We start from the raw sequence: 13,732 nt of genomic DNA on the forward strand, positions 1-13,732 counted from the left end.
GACGTGTCGCTTTTAATTGACCTGGCGGATCGTGGCAGCTGACATGGAAGCTGATTTCGTAATAAAATTAAAAAATAAAAACACAAAAAACAATTTAAAATTAATAATTTTTAATCTAAACCTAATATCCCCCACCCCAACTCACCTTTCTTCGCCGCTTTCAAACCTAAGTAACCTACATTGAGTTTGCTGCGACGACGATGAACCAATCGACCAGGAACGTTGAGGCGACGCCATGGAGTATGTGGCCGGGTTTCTTCCCAGACAAGCCGAATCCGAACCCGTAAGTTTGTGTTTACCATTGTTTGGAGTATGTGGCCGGATAAAACTATAAAATTGTTTGGTTGTGTTGATTTTTTCAAAATTGTTTGGAGTATCCTCAAGTTTGGTTGCGTTGATTCTTTCAGTGAACCCTTTCTGCTGCGGATTTACCATGGGGGTAAATTTATACCTGATGGGAGGATTTGCGAGAAATACGTAGGTGGGGAAATGTGGGAAGTCAGTGGGTTTGATCAAGATAGGTTTGGGTACTTTGACCTAGTGGATGAACTGAATAAACTAGGGTTTCATAGCTGGGATAGACTATGCTTCAAGAGAAAATGGGGAATGGAGTTTCTTAACATAAAGGGTGATGCATATGTGATGTTAATGTTGAAGTTTCTGACAACAGTTAGGCAACAAATTTGTGATGTGTATGTTGTAGGTGGGAAGGGTGGGCTTGAGAACATTGATGAAGATAAATCAGTGGGTGGGGGAGACAATGTGGAAGTGTTTGAGTCATTGAAAATGAGTAAGGTTGAGACTGTGAATAAGAGCATGTCTACCAGAAGGAGTAGAAAAGAAACAACTACAAGGGCTGGCAAGTTAAAGTCTATTTCTACCGAAGATGTTGTGGAGAAGAATGCTGAAAGTAGTGTTAAGAAAAGTTTGTTCCAGTCTTCCAAGAAGTCAGTGGTTGAAAATATGGGTGATTCAGTGGGGAATAGGAAGGCAGCAGCTAAGGAGGTGGGAAAGAGTGTGGGTGAAGGTGTGGGAGGTGAGGATAATGATGCTGAGGATTTGGGTTATAATGTGGGAACTATAAGTGAATCTGTGGGGATGAGAGATAGAACTGAGGAGAGTGTGGGGGATAAGACTGATTACAGTCTGGGAGTGGGTCTGGGAGATGACAGTGAGGATGATGGGAGTTATATTGCATCTTCTGAAGATGAGGAAACTGATGATGACATGGAGGCTGAGGAGTTGGTATCCGAGGATGAGGAATACACTCAGGGAAGGAAGAAAGTAAAAGAGAACAAGGAGAAAGAGTTTGTTGTTACAGATGACATATTTTATGGCACAGTGAGTGGAGGGAAGAAAAGTGAATATGTTTCTGAGGATGAGAATTCTGAAGAAGGGGACATATACTCTAGCTTAACTGATTCTCAGGATGAAGGGAGGAAAAGGTTAGAAAGGCATGCAAAGGTGATGTATGATCCACGGTGTGATCATAAGAGTTTGAAATTGTGTCTGGGTATGGGTTTTATTGATGGTTTTCAAGCAAGGGATGCTTTGACAGACAATGCTGTGGAAAATGGTTGGGAGATTCATTTTAAGAGAGCAAGTAGGAAGCAATTTGAGGCAGGTTGTAAGAGTCCTTGCAAATGGTTCTGTTCCGGGAGTTTAGTGAAGATGAATGGATCTGTAGTGATAAAGAACCTTGAACCTGAACACACATGTCCTAGGGCTATGAGGAATAAGATTGTGACCTCCAATTGGATAGCCAGAAAATACTTGCATGTGTTTAGAATTAGGCCAGAGTTCAGTTACAAAGAGTTGGGTAGGGACTTGATGCAACGGTTTGCATTTGATGCAACCAAATGGAGGCTATACCACTCTAAGAGAAAGGCAATTGAGATGCTGAGGGGAACCGTGGAAGCTCATTATGCTAAAATAAGGAGCTATATTCTGGAGTTGAGCAAGTCTGACAGAGAAGGGAGGTTTGAACTACATGTAGATGTAGGTTCTGTTTTCAAGGCATTGTACATTGGGTTCAGTGGTCTAAGAAAGGGTTTCAAGGAGGGGTGCATACCTGTGATTGGTCTAGATGGGGCTTTCCTTAAGACTTATCTTGGTGGTATATTGCTAACCGCGGTTGGGACTGATGGAAACAACCAAATGTACCCCATTGCATGGGCAGTGGTTGAGGCTGAAAATGAAGTTTGCTGGACTTGGTTCATCAAATTGTTGCTGAAAAGTTGGAATTGGGTGAAGGGGTAGGAGTTACCATTATCAGTTTCTACCTTGTTATATGTTGTCTACTGACACTAACATTGTTGCTGGATAGGGACTGGAGAATGCAGTACAAAGTCTACTTCCATTAGCTGAGCATAGAAACTGTGCAAGGCACATCTATGCAAACTGGAAGAAAACACACAAAGGTCCTCTGTTGAAGCAGCATTTCTGGAAGATAGTTAGGAGTACTTACCTGGAGGAGTATGAGATTGCTTGCAGAGAGCTTGAGAAGGAAGATGGCCAAGCATATGCAGATTTGATGGATAAGAATCCAAGTAGATTCTGTAAGGCATTTCTAACCCCTGGCAACTGCTCCGATGCCATTCTAAACAATGTTTGTGAATGTTTCAATTCCTATATACTCGAAGCAAGGAGTAAGCATGTGTTAGATATGCTAGATGATATGAGAACCAAACTAATGGAGAGGCTTTATAGAAAGGGGATAGAAGTGGAGACTATGGGAAGTGATTCAACTGTGTGCAAAAAGGTCAGGAAGAAAATAGAAGCTATGGTATATGAAAGTAGAAACTGTACCACAATTCCTGCGGTTGGGGGGAAATTTGAAGTTGGACATTTTGAAGATAGGTTTGTAGTGACTCCTTCCTTAAAGATGTGTGGGTGTAGGAAATGGGATTTGACTGGCATCCCATGTATTCATGCATGCGCTGCTATTCATTTTCTCAAGCAAAATGTTGATGATTATGTGCATGAATACTACTCCTTGAGGAAGTACATGAAGGCATATGGATATGGGTTACCAGCATTGAATGGAGAGAAGCTCTGGCCTCAGGCTGAGGGGTACCCGGTTGTGCCTCCTCTTGTGAAGAAGATGCCCGGCAGACCGAAGAAGGTTAGAAGGAGAGATCTGTTCGAGAAGGATCCTGCCAGACCCAACAGAATGAAGAAGATCTGTGTGATGACATGCCAGAAGTGTTTACAAGAAGGCCACAACTCCGGAACTTGCAAGAATGAGCCAGTTGTAGTGCAACCGAAGCCAAAGGTTAATCAACTCCAGTTTATACTTCAACATTTTTGCTAACATATGTTACTACTATCTACTAACATTGCAACTGCTATACTTATAGGCGAAGATGGGGAGGCCTCACAAGACACCACCCCTTGAAGGAAGTGGCACCACCGCAATTACGGCGAGAGGTGGAAGAAGGGGAGGCCGTGGAGGAGGCCGTGGTGGAGGGCGCACTGGAGGACGTGGCTCAATCCCAACGCAGCAAAGCAATAACAACAATGTTTGAAGACAATATTTTGTGTATTTGAAAGTGTCAAGTGACTGTATTTGGAAGACAAATTTGTTTTAACTGTGATTTTGCAATGTGTTTTGTGAACACCAAACAATGACTGTATCAATTTGTATGGGAGCATGAGACTTTGGAATTGGATGCTATTGTATGTGTTAAACCGTGTGTTGTGTTCAACCAAACCTATATGTCTGAACCATGTGTGGTGTTGCACCAAAAACATACTATGAGGCAGAGTACTATAACTCACACTATGCTGCTTTTGAACTCAAAACTCAATGCATTCATAGAAGAAAATTCACTACATAGGAGTGTATTACATTGGAGTTCAACATGCATAGATCATTACATAGAAGTTATGTTAGCTAAGATACAACAAGATCCGAAGTTATGTTAGCTAAGCTACAACAAGATCCACAAGACGATACATAACATGCAAATGACAACCTTCAAGTTCCGGTTTTGACGCTGCAACTGTGCGACAACACCTTGGAGTGCTTCAACTTCAACGGTTTTCGAACGGACGCTCTCGTCGAGTGCATCCTGCTTAGCAACCCTATCTCTCAATGCTCTTTGCACGTTGTCCCTATCAAGCTTCAGTTTTTTGAAAAAATACTCTTGATTCGGTGACAATGATGGATCAATCCAACGAAAGAATTTACAGTCGTCCTCCTTCCAGATTTGGCAACAATAGAAGCGTCGTCCGGGATTGGCATCTGTATTGGATGTCACCACATCAGCTTCAAGACCGTGATCACATACCACTACCTCAAACCCCAGCCACGTTCTGCTCGAATGCTGGGAAGAACTCGACATCCTGCATTTGAACAATCAAAACTCATATTAACAGTCATGAACCCTAAATACCCATTGCCAATTGCACACGGGAAATCGCTAAATTGCAGGTTGCCAACTGCACAATTCGGGCACCACAAAATCTCATACTCGAAATTAAACCCTAAATCGCAAACCTAAATTGGAAACCTAAATCGACCCCTAAACCCAACGAAATCAATCGCATCTTTAACGAAAAATCGGTAGGATGAATCGCGAATTGAACCCTAAAATGAAGCAATGGTCTTACCTTGTTACGGGATTTTCGCTTCCAATGGGGGTGGATGAATCGCGACTTGAATCCAAGAATGGAAAATGATTGGGGGTGGATGAATCGAGCGAGAGAGGAGGAGTGAATAGCGTTTGATTTGGGCGATATAACCTAATTTTGAATGATGATGTATAAAACGACCTCGTTTTATCCATCAGAAACGACGTCGTTTGAATTTTTCCGATGCCTGACACGTCGGAATTCAGGCATGCCACATAGGATTTTAAATTGCCGGAAATCACAGGGTCGGGTCGGGTTGGGAAATACCAGACAAAAAGTAAAGTTCGTGACTTTATACACCAAAAAAATGGCTCGTGGGAAAAACCGGAATTCGGGCAAAGTTCATGACTTTTAAGGCAGTTATCCCTAATTTTAATTAAACTAGTTAAAATTGAATTGAAATACGTGAAAAGAGATAAAACTGTAGAAATTTAATGAGGCAATAACAACTTCTAACATGGTTCAGACAACTTCAACATGTGCAATCTAATTGAATTCTAAATAAGGGTCGTGTTTTTTTTATCTCTATTTTCGTTGAATGCTAAGATACGTATTAAAGTCTATACTTATGTTTTTACTTAGGATCATGACTACTCCCTCCTTCTATAAATAATGTCCCATCTTGCTATTTTAAGATGTCCGTGATTTTAGTTTTTTTTACATTTTAGGTAATGGGACTCATTATTCGTCTAACTCATTACACTCACATTCTATTGTAAAACCCATATATAAAATTAAAGTTGTTTTCCACTAATTCATTTTTCCATTTTTCTTCACAAAGTCAAACAATTTCTTAAACCCGTGCCAAGTTAAAATGAGACTATAAATGGCGGATTGACGGAGTATAAGATTTTGAATAAGATATTATATCATGGATATTGAATAATTTATTTTGAGGGAATAATTATAGCGATTAACAAAATTAAATTTATTTTTGGGGGAAATATAACAAAATATTAGGTAAGCTGCAAGACACCCCCCAAAAAAAATAAAAAAATAAAATATTATACTCCATGTATCATACACAATTTCCTATATACCCCAACATTGCAGTCTTAGTTATTAAATTTATTATTAAGTTTACAGAATTCCTTAATTGGTTTGGGTAAAGTTTGTTGACCCATGCAAAAAGGCGTTGAATGTCCTCCTATCAATGTCCATCAATGTCTTGAGAATTTCTTCCGAAAAAATTTGCAACGGTTAACTAATTTTTTTGCCTTGTTTATCCACTATACATAGTGTTTTCCCCACCATTTTCACCTCACTATTATCGCATTCTCTTTCCTTTCTCATTTCAACATTCTAGTTCCCTGGTAATATTCATACCTTCCTTTTGTTTGTGTTGTGTGTTTGTTTGTTTAGTTCATGGGTTTTTTAGAACGTGAAAATATAGAATTTTTATGTGATTTCACTCTGTTAACCTATGTTCTAACTTTTGTTAGAAACTAAGATCTAGGTTAAAATTATATCAAATGTGAGAAAAAAAAATTCTTTTAGTTTTTAGTATTGTCGTGATTTCCAGAATACTCCTATTAGTTGTACTACTACTACAGTTCAGGACCGTTCTTAATCAAATTCATTAATTACTATAAATTACTTAGTATTTGATCACACATCACTAAAATATCTCTGATCTGCAACTATCTGTGAAATGAGATACCCTAATTCAAAATAAATGAGTATGTACCAATAAAGTTTAGAAATTTATTCATTGAAATAAATCATATAGTATTGTCTATTAAAAGGATAAAGCAAATTAACATAGAGGTGTTCGGTTTGCAAGATTGTATGTATGGATTAAATATGTAGTGTATTTGGTTCATGAGATTCAATACACAACTCAATCCTAGATGGATAATCATGGAATAATTAGTCATAGCTAACCCCTTGTGACTAAAATAATCTCATAATTCTATCCTAAATTATATCTTGGTACTATTTTATCTAGGAAACCGAACGCCACTATAACACATGAAATGTTTCACGACTTTTATGTGTTAGTGAATGTATTCTCATTTTTGAAGAAGCCCATTTTAGCCTAATCTCATCATGTGACATGTCTATTAGTTACTATCTATGTATATGCCACCACAGAAGTTGTATCCTTTTTACAAATTTAAATAATATACTTACTTTTTTTAGTATAGATAGTCCCTCCTATCTTTCTTCTTTCTAATGAAATCTCTTACATATGTAGATATTTCCCATTTGTTGTTTTGAAACACATTTCTCTTGCAACTGAAAGAAAGAACCTCATATCTTTCCTCCTTTTATATACTCACATGTACTAACCTAAACGTAAACCAACACATAAATATCCAAAAAAAAAAACGTTTTAAATGATGTCCAAAAACAAATCCTATTCCTACACAAGATATAAGGAGTAGATTACAAGTTGATTAATGATCAGGTGAATTAATTAGTAACGATAGAGAGAGTTAATATGGGCGCGGATGAGGAGTATCCTCGGTGCGTGAACTTCGGGCCAGCACGAAGCTTCGGCATCATGCTGAAGTCCAAGATGAAGGAAACCTTCTTCCCGGACGACCCTTTCTTCGAGTTCAAGAGAGAGAAGTCGGTCGGGCGTGGGGCCCTCAAGGCCCTCCAATATTTCATCCCTATTTTGGAATGGCTGCCAAATTACTCCTTCGACTTATTCAAGTACGATCTCCTCGCCGGCATCACCATCGCCAGCCTCGCCATTCCTCAGGGCATCAGCTACGCCAACCTCGCCCAAATACCCCCCATTATCGGCCTTTGTAAGCTTCTTCTTTTTCTGGCAGAACTTTTCTTAAAATCAGAACGCAGAACTATATCAGTTCATTGGTATCACAAAACATATTGCTTTTTTACTTATATATTAGTTCGGTTGATTCATGAATATCAGTAAATAACTGATATGTTTTGTGATGCTAAGTGATATTAATGTATCAAACAACTGATATGATTTTTAATTCTCAAAGTTCTAATTTTAATATCACGGGCTTAGTAAGCTACTAGACACGGATGCCATTTTTAAATAACAATTATTAGATCAATTTGGTTCATAAATATTAATTGACAGATTCGAGCTTTGTCCCACCGCTCTTGTACGCTGTATTCGGAAGCTCGAAGCACCTGGCCGTGGGAACGGTGGCGGCCTGCTCGTTGCTTATTTCTGAAACTATTGAAAAGAAAGCCGCGCCCTCCACAGACCTTTACGTCAGCTTAGTCTTCACCGCCACTCTCTTCGCCGGTTTGTTTCAGACAGTTCTTGGACTCTTGAGGTCTTTTTATTATTATTATTATTATTCCTCTCTACTATTGCATTAGTCGTCTATTGATTTTGATCAATCGATTCAAATGAACCTATGCAGGCTAGGTATACTGGTGGATTTTCTGTCGCATTCGACAATCACGGGATTCATGGGAGGAACAGCAGTGCTTATAATATTTCAGCAGATGAAGGGATTGCTTGGCTTAAAGCATTTCACCACGCACACCGGCGTTCCCCATGTTATGCGTGCAATTATCGAAAATAGGAACGAGGTTATTTTCTTTCGTTCTTTAAAAATAAAAACTATCCCCCCTCCGTAATTAAATATCTCATATTTGATCAGTACGGAGTTTAAAAAATTGTTTGACTTTATGCAGAAAGTGGGTAGAAAATTTAGTGTAATGTGAGCCTACTTTTATATATTGGTTTTATAAGAGATATTTGTCTCTAAAACCATGAAATTTGCCTAAAATTTGGTATTTCCCATGAACTTTGAAATTGGTCTATAATATCACAAACTTTGCATTTTGTTTGGTATTTCCCAAACTCACTCAAATAAAATATCTTCACCAAAATCTTATTTTACGTAGGCAACCGTGATACATTTTATGATATTTTAAACCACTTTTTAAGTTCATAACATGTAGGATAAAAAGTCACGTTGAAAACCACGTTGATTTAATTGTGTAGTATGATAAAAAAAAACCCGTAAGTCAAATATAGTATAGACATGCCGTGGAAAATACCAAATAAAGTGCAAAGTTTGTGATATTATATACTCCTTCTGTTCATTAGTAGTAGAGCCATTTTGCCATTTTGGTACATTGCAGAGTAATAGAGTCATTTCCCCTTTTAGTAAAAGTCAACATATTTCTTCTCACTTACTTTACTATCTCTTATTTTATTTTATCTTCATATCTCTACCTTTTTCATTTCCTACTTTATTTTCTTCCTTTATTTAACTCACATAACATAATCTTTCTTAAATCGTGTGCAGAAAAGAAACGCATCCACTATTATATAACGGAGGGATTGTCAATTTTAAAGTTCGTGGGAAATACCAAATTTGAGGAAAAGTTTATGGTTTTAGGGACCAATTTCCCGTTTTATAATAAAATGTGAGTAGAATGAGTTAGTGGAATGTAAGGTCCACTTACCAAATATAGTAAAAGTGAAATGAGACATTTATTGGCGGACGGACGAAAAAGGAAAAATGAGACATTTAATGATGGACGGAGGGAGTATTTCCATTTTTGTCCATCCTTTAAAATTAAAAACTTTCTATTTTAGGAAACTTATTTGAGACGAGATCCATTCTCTACTAGCTCTAGTGTTCTACTTTAATCACTTTTTCTTTCTGTCGTGGTTATTTTATTCATTGTGTCATTTTTAAAAATTTTCTATTTTTAAAGGACTGGTGTAGTAAAATAAAATAGTGTAATTGTTTAGCGACATGTTTTAATTTTTGTTGAACTGATTGCAGTTGAACTGGAAATGTACACTCATTGGTATGTCATTCCTCGTATTTCTCCAACTCAGTAGATATGTTGTAAGTATTATTCATGTTAAATTTTTACAACAATAACTGTCAATTAAACAAAAATTACATAATAATATCTGTATAAAATATGGAATTAATAGAAAAAGCTGAAGTCCAACCTATTTTGGGTGTCGGCGATCGGTCCAATGGTGGTGGTTGCTTCCGGTTGCCTTCTTGCTTACTCTATTGGTCCCAAATTGGGCCTTTCCACGGTAACTTTCAATTATCAACTAATCGTTTGATTTTGACCTAATCAAATTAATTAATTACTAAATTAGTAAGTAATTGCTGCAGGTGGGGCCTCTGAAGAGAGGATTAAACGCATTTTCCTTGAATCGTCTAATCTTCAGTTCCAACTATGTTTTTGCGCCACTGAAAGCTGGAATAATCACCGGAGTGATTGCTCTCACCGTAAGTGTTTTTTTTTAATTATTATGGATAAATGAATTTAAATTTTAAAGGTGGCGCTATAGAAAAACTGGAAGTGGAGACATCTGGCCTGTTGACCAATTTGGAATAACAGGAAGGAATAGCCATTGGAAGAAGTTTTGCACTATCAACAAACGAGCAAATTGATGGTAACAAGGAGATGATAGCTTATGGCGTGATGAACATTGTTGGATCCATGACATCTTGCTATTTAACTACCGGTAATATATATTATCTGAACTTTATTGGTAAACAAAATACAGTATTTAATGGAATGAAATGAAATCGAAGGCCCATTCTCAAAAACGGCGGTGAATTTCAACTCGGGCTGCAAGACTCCGATGGCCAACGTGGTGCAGTCGGTGTGCATGCTAATGGTGCTGCTCTTCCTGGCCCCGCTCTTCAGCTACACGCCTCACGTGGCGCTGTCCGCCATCATCATCTCCGCAATGCTAGGCCTCATCAAGTACAAGAAGGCCTATCACCTCTTCCATACCGATAAATTCGACTTTGTCATCTGCATGTCTGCTTTCTTTGGCGTATCGTTCATCAGCATGGACATGGGACTCATCCTTTCAGTAATTCTCCATCTATTTTATTCTCTCCAAACGTTTCAATTATGCTTAATTAGTTTCTCACTGATTCAATCGGTCGTCCTGGTTAGGTGGGACTGGCCTTGGTCCGCGCAATGTTGTACGTGGCCAGGCCCGCTACTTGCAAGCTAGGAAACATACCTAATTCGAATTTGTACCGCGATGTGGAGCAGTATCCTGGGACTATTGGCCATTCAGGAACATTGATTTTGCAACTTGGCTCGCCCATTTATTTTGCGAACGCGAATTATATAAAAGAAAGGTTGTTACTTAACGAAATAACTCATGTTTCTGGATTTGATTGGATGAACATGAATATGTTGCAGGATCTTGAGATGGGTTCGGGATGAGAATGAGTCGTCAAGCACTACACAAGACATCGAATATGTGTTGCTCGACCTAGGAGGTCAAGGCTAATTAAATTACTCTAAATACAAGATGAAATTGCATACTACATATGTATCTAAAGTTTTAATTGTGTGATAGGTGTGACGGCGATCGATCATACCGGAGTGGAGGCTGTACTTGAAGTTAGGAAAACCTTAGGTAGCAAAGGGATCAAGGTAATTAATTAATTATGCAATGGATTTGGAGAAAAAATATATATGTAAATGATGTGTGGTTGCAGATAATGTTAGTGAACCCAAGAATTGATGTGATGGATAAGTTGATACTAATGGGAACAGTGGATAAGATTGGGAGGGAAGCAGTGTATTTATCAACAGAGGATGCACTTAATGCGTGCAAATTCACACAAAGTCAAACTCATGACCTTATGGATGTAGCTTTGTAGTGATACTTAAACTACACACCAATAACGCCAGTTATTTACTTTTATAGGCGTCGTTTCCGTTCATTGTAGATATTGTTTGGCTGCAAAAGCTGTGGCATATCCTAGCTAATGTTTGGCTTGATGATTATGAAATAAAATTTATGGGTTTCTTGGTGATGAAATAAAATTCATGGGTTGCTTACTTTGCTACGCTCTCTTCTTGGTTTCTTGAATAATTGATTGGGATAACAATCCAATTTAGTGTTTAGCATTGTGATGTATGTATAAATAGTATCTCGGCTCACTTACCTTTTGTATTTGTGTGGCCAAGTGTATGAGGCTGGGTAGTTTGCACAGTCGTCCTTGCTTCCTACGGATTTGTTGATATAACTTGCTCTTTTTTGTCTTTTTGTCTTTGCTTTTACAACTTGTTCATCTTCTCTTAGTAGTCTCATAGCCCTCTTCCTATCACCAATCGGTTTTAGAACGTAACCCATTGATTTTTATCATAGTATTAGAGCAGGTCACCGACTGTAGGTCAAATTTAATTGATCCAACAATATATTCGAGCTGAAATCGAAAAAAATGACTAATCCACTAGTGTATTTTTGTTTGATTGAGCGTTTTAACTTTCGGGTATACAGTACATATTTTTTTGTCGACTTTTGTGTTGGAGAGGATCACGGAAGATATGCTAGATTATATCTTACCAAACATAGGAGATATCAATCAATGTAATTAATTAGTGTTTTCTTGTATAATCTATCTTAGTCCTATATAATAGTGTATAATGTATGATGAATTGATCAACGAATAATACAAAGTCCTTCTTACCGATCTAGTTCTTCGTTTAACATGGTATCAAAGCTTCGGCTCAGAAAATTCTCATCACAGCCGATACCAATCCCGACTGTCCTTAGCCCAGAACCAGAATAACCAACCCTACAATAAAAATGTCAGATACAGAGGATAACAAAACCGATCCAGAGCAACCATCGAAATTGAAGAATAGCAAGAATGCCACTGTGGCATTCAAGCTCAATGGAAAGAACTACCCACTGTGGTCAAGACTCATGAAAGTCAAGATAGGAGGCCGGGGCGCCTACTCACACATCCGGAAAGAACCCCCAGAACCGGGAAGCAGGGGGTATGATGACTGGGAAGAGGATGACTTGGTGGTGTTTTCGTGGATTGTCGATAACATTGAGAATGAAATTATCACCGATTTTGCTCATCATCAAACATCAAAGGCACTATGGGATTGTCTCACCGTGACGTTCGAAGACAAGGCAGACAAATATCTCATCTACGACCTGGAGGAGAAAATAATCACGATCAAACAAGGAAATATGGACTTGGAAACGTATTACCGGAGGATTCACGGACTGTGGATCAACGTCGACCTCTGCCAGAAGCAGTCGATTACTTGTTGTGACAAGGGAGTCAATCAATACCGAACCCATTCAAATGAGAAGAGATTATTTAAGTTCTGGCCGGATTGAATCAAGAATATGATTCGATCAAACGAGACATCCTCAAGGAGGACCCCTACCCATCAGTTGAATCGGCCTACGGGTGGGTGAAGACGGAGGCGGCTCGACGCCAAATCATGCCACCGGCGTCGTCTTCCCCCACCCCTGAAACCGTCAGCGGCAACACCGGTGATACATCATCTGGGGATGGCATCGGGAGTGGATTCGCTGCCCAGAGCCAACGACCGTCATACCAGAATGGAGGACCACCGCACCCCGCAGCCGCTGCCAGCCGACCGGGAAGCCGGCCAGATAAATCCGACCTCTGGTGCACCCACTGCCAGAAACCCAAGCACACGTACGAGATGTGTTTCAAACGACTAGGATACCCTGAATGGTGGGAGGAGAGGCAGAGGATGAGAGCGGCGCAACCTCAGGCGAAAATGGCCGTCGGAGTAACCGAGGAGGGGCAACCACGGAATTAGAATAGAAACCATGGGGGAATGACCAGCCATGGACCGGCGGTGAACCTGGAGGCATCAACCGGTGGCGGCAACGTCCGTGGAGCCGACAATTTCGCCGAACGGGAGGGAACGGCGCCAGACTCAGGAGGTATCGGGTTTGGTTTTAAACCAAACCCTAGAAATTTCTTCAAATCTCATTCGCCTCCCCTAAACTATGGAGAATTAAATTTTGACCCCTCTTATGTTGGAAATTCTGATATTAGCCCCAATATATGTGAATATGTGACAAAAAACCCTTTTGCTCCCTTAGAAAATATTTTCGCTGCATTTCATGTAAATAAAGAGGCTAATATAACGAAGGGTTGGATCTTTGATTGTGTGGCCACTGATACTACGACTCCAGATAGGAATGATTTTATTAGCATGAGCAAAATCACTAAAACCTATATTAAAACGGCAAGTGGGGAATTGATTACTGCTGAAGGGTCTGGAACGATTGAAATTTCTTCTACACTCCGTCTCCAAAACTGCCTATATGTTCCGACTTTATCTCAGCGATTGATGTCTATCA

At 39.1% G+C, this 13,732-nt stretch overlaps 2 protein-coding genes across 3 annotated transcripts; both read left to right on the forward strand.

Moving 5' to 3' along the window:
- Positions 1-5,912: 5,912 nt before the first annotated feature.
- LOC121807074 (probable sulfate transporter 3.5) lies at positions 5,913-11,412 on the forward strand. 2 transcript variants are annotated; one of them, XM_042207266.1, is made up of 13 exons: positions 5,913-5,948; positions 7,046-7,394; positions 7,700-7,901; positions 7,992-8,163; positions 9,375-9,440; positions 9,533-9,643; positions 9,726-9,842; positions 9,955-10,081; positions 10,152-10,438; positions 10,525-10,715; positions 10,780-10,859; positions 10,940-11,016; positions 11,082-11,412. In XM_042207266.1, the coding sequence occupies exons 2-13, from the start codon at positions 7,079-7,081 to the stop codon at positions 11,244-11,246; spliced, it is 1,911 nt and encodes a 636-aa protein (XP_042063200.1). In that variant the 5' UTR covers positions 5,913-5,948; positions 7,046-7,078; the 3' UTR covers positions 11,247-11,412. The 2 variants fall into 2 exon arrangements, with proteins under 2 accessions (XP_042063200.1, XP_042063199.1); XM_042207265.1 differs by lacking the exon at positions 5,913-5,948 and having other exon boundaries at positions 6,966-7,394.
- A 766-nt stretch (positions 11,413-12,178) lies between these two features.
- Positions 12,179-12,727, forward strand: LOC121808833. Its single transcript, XM_042209409.1, has one exon. It carries the CDS (start codon positions 12,179-12,181, stop codon positions 12,725-12,727), a length of 549 nt encoding a protein of 182 aa, XP_042065343.1.
- Positions 12,728-13,732: the final 1,005 nt, after the last annotated feature.

This window comes from Salvia splendens, chromosome 6 (assembly GCF_004379255.2).
Source record: "Salvia splendens isolate huo1 chromosome 6, SspV2, whole genome shotgun sequence".
Lineage (NCBI taxonomy): Eukaryota > Viridiplantae > Streptophyta > Magnoliopsida > Lamiales > Lamiaceae > Salvia > Salvia splendens.

What these genes read in the sequence shown, in the direction of transcription:
- LOC121807074 (XM_042207266.1), top strand. Translation starts at nt 7,079, where the DNA reads ATGGGCGCGGATGAGGAGTATCCTCGGTGCGTGAACTTCGGGCCAGCA. An exon ending in ACCCCCCATTATCGGCCTTT is followed by an intron (nt 7,395 to 7,699) that starts GTAAGCTTCTTC and finishes ATTAATTGACAG; the next exon opens with ATTCGAGCTTTGTCCCACCG. An exon ending in ACATGGGACTCATCCTTTCA is followed by an intron (nt 10,439 to 10,524) that starts GTAATTCTCCAT and finishes CGTCCTGGTTAG; the next exon opens with GTGGGACTGGCCTTGGTCCG.
- LOC121808833 (XM_042209409.1), top strand. Translation starts at nt 12,179, where the DNA reads ATGTCAGATACAGAGGATAACAAAACCGATCCAGAGCAACCATCGAAA.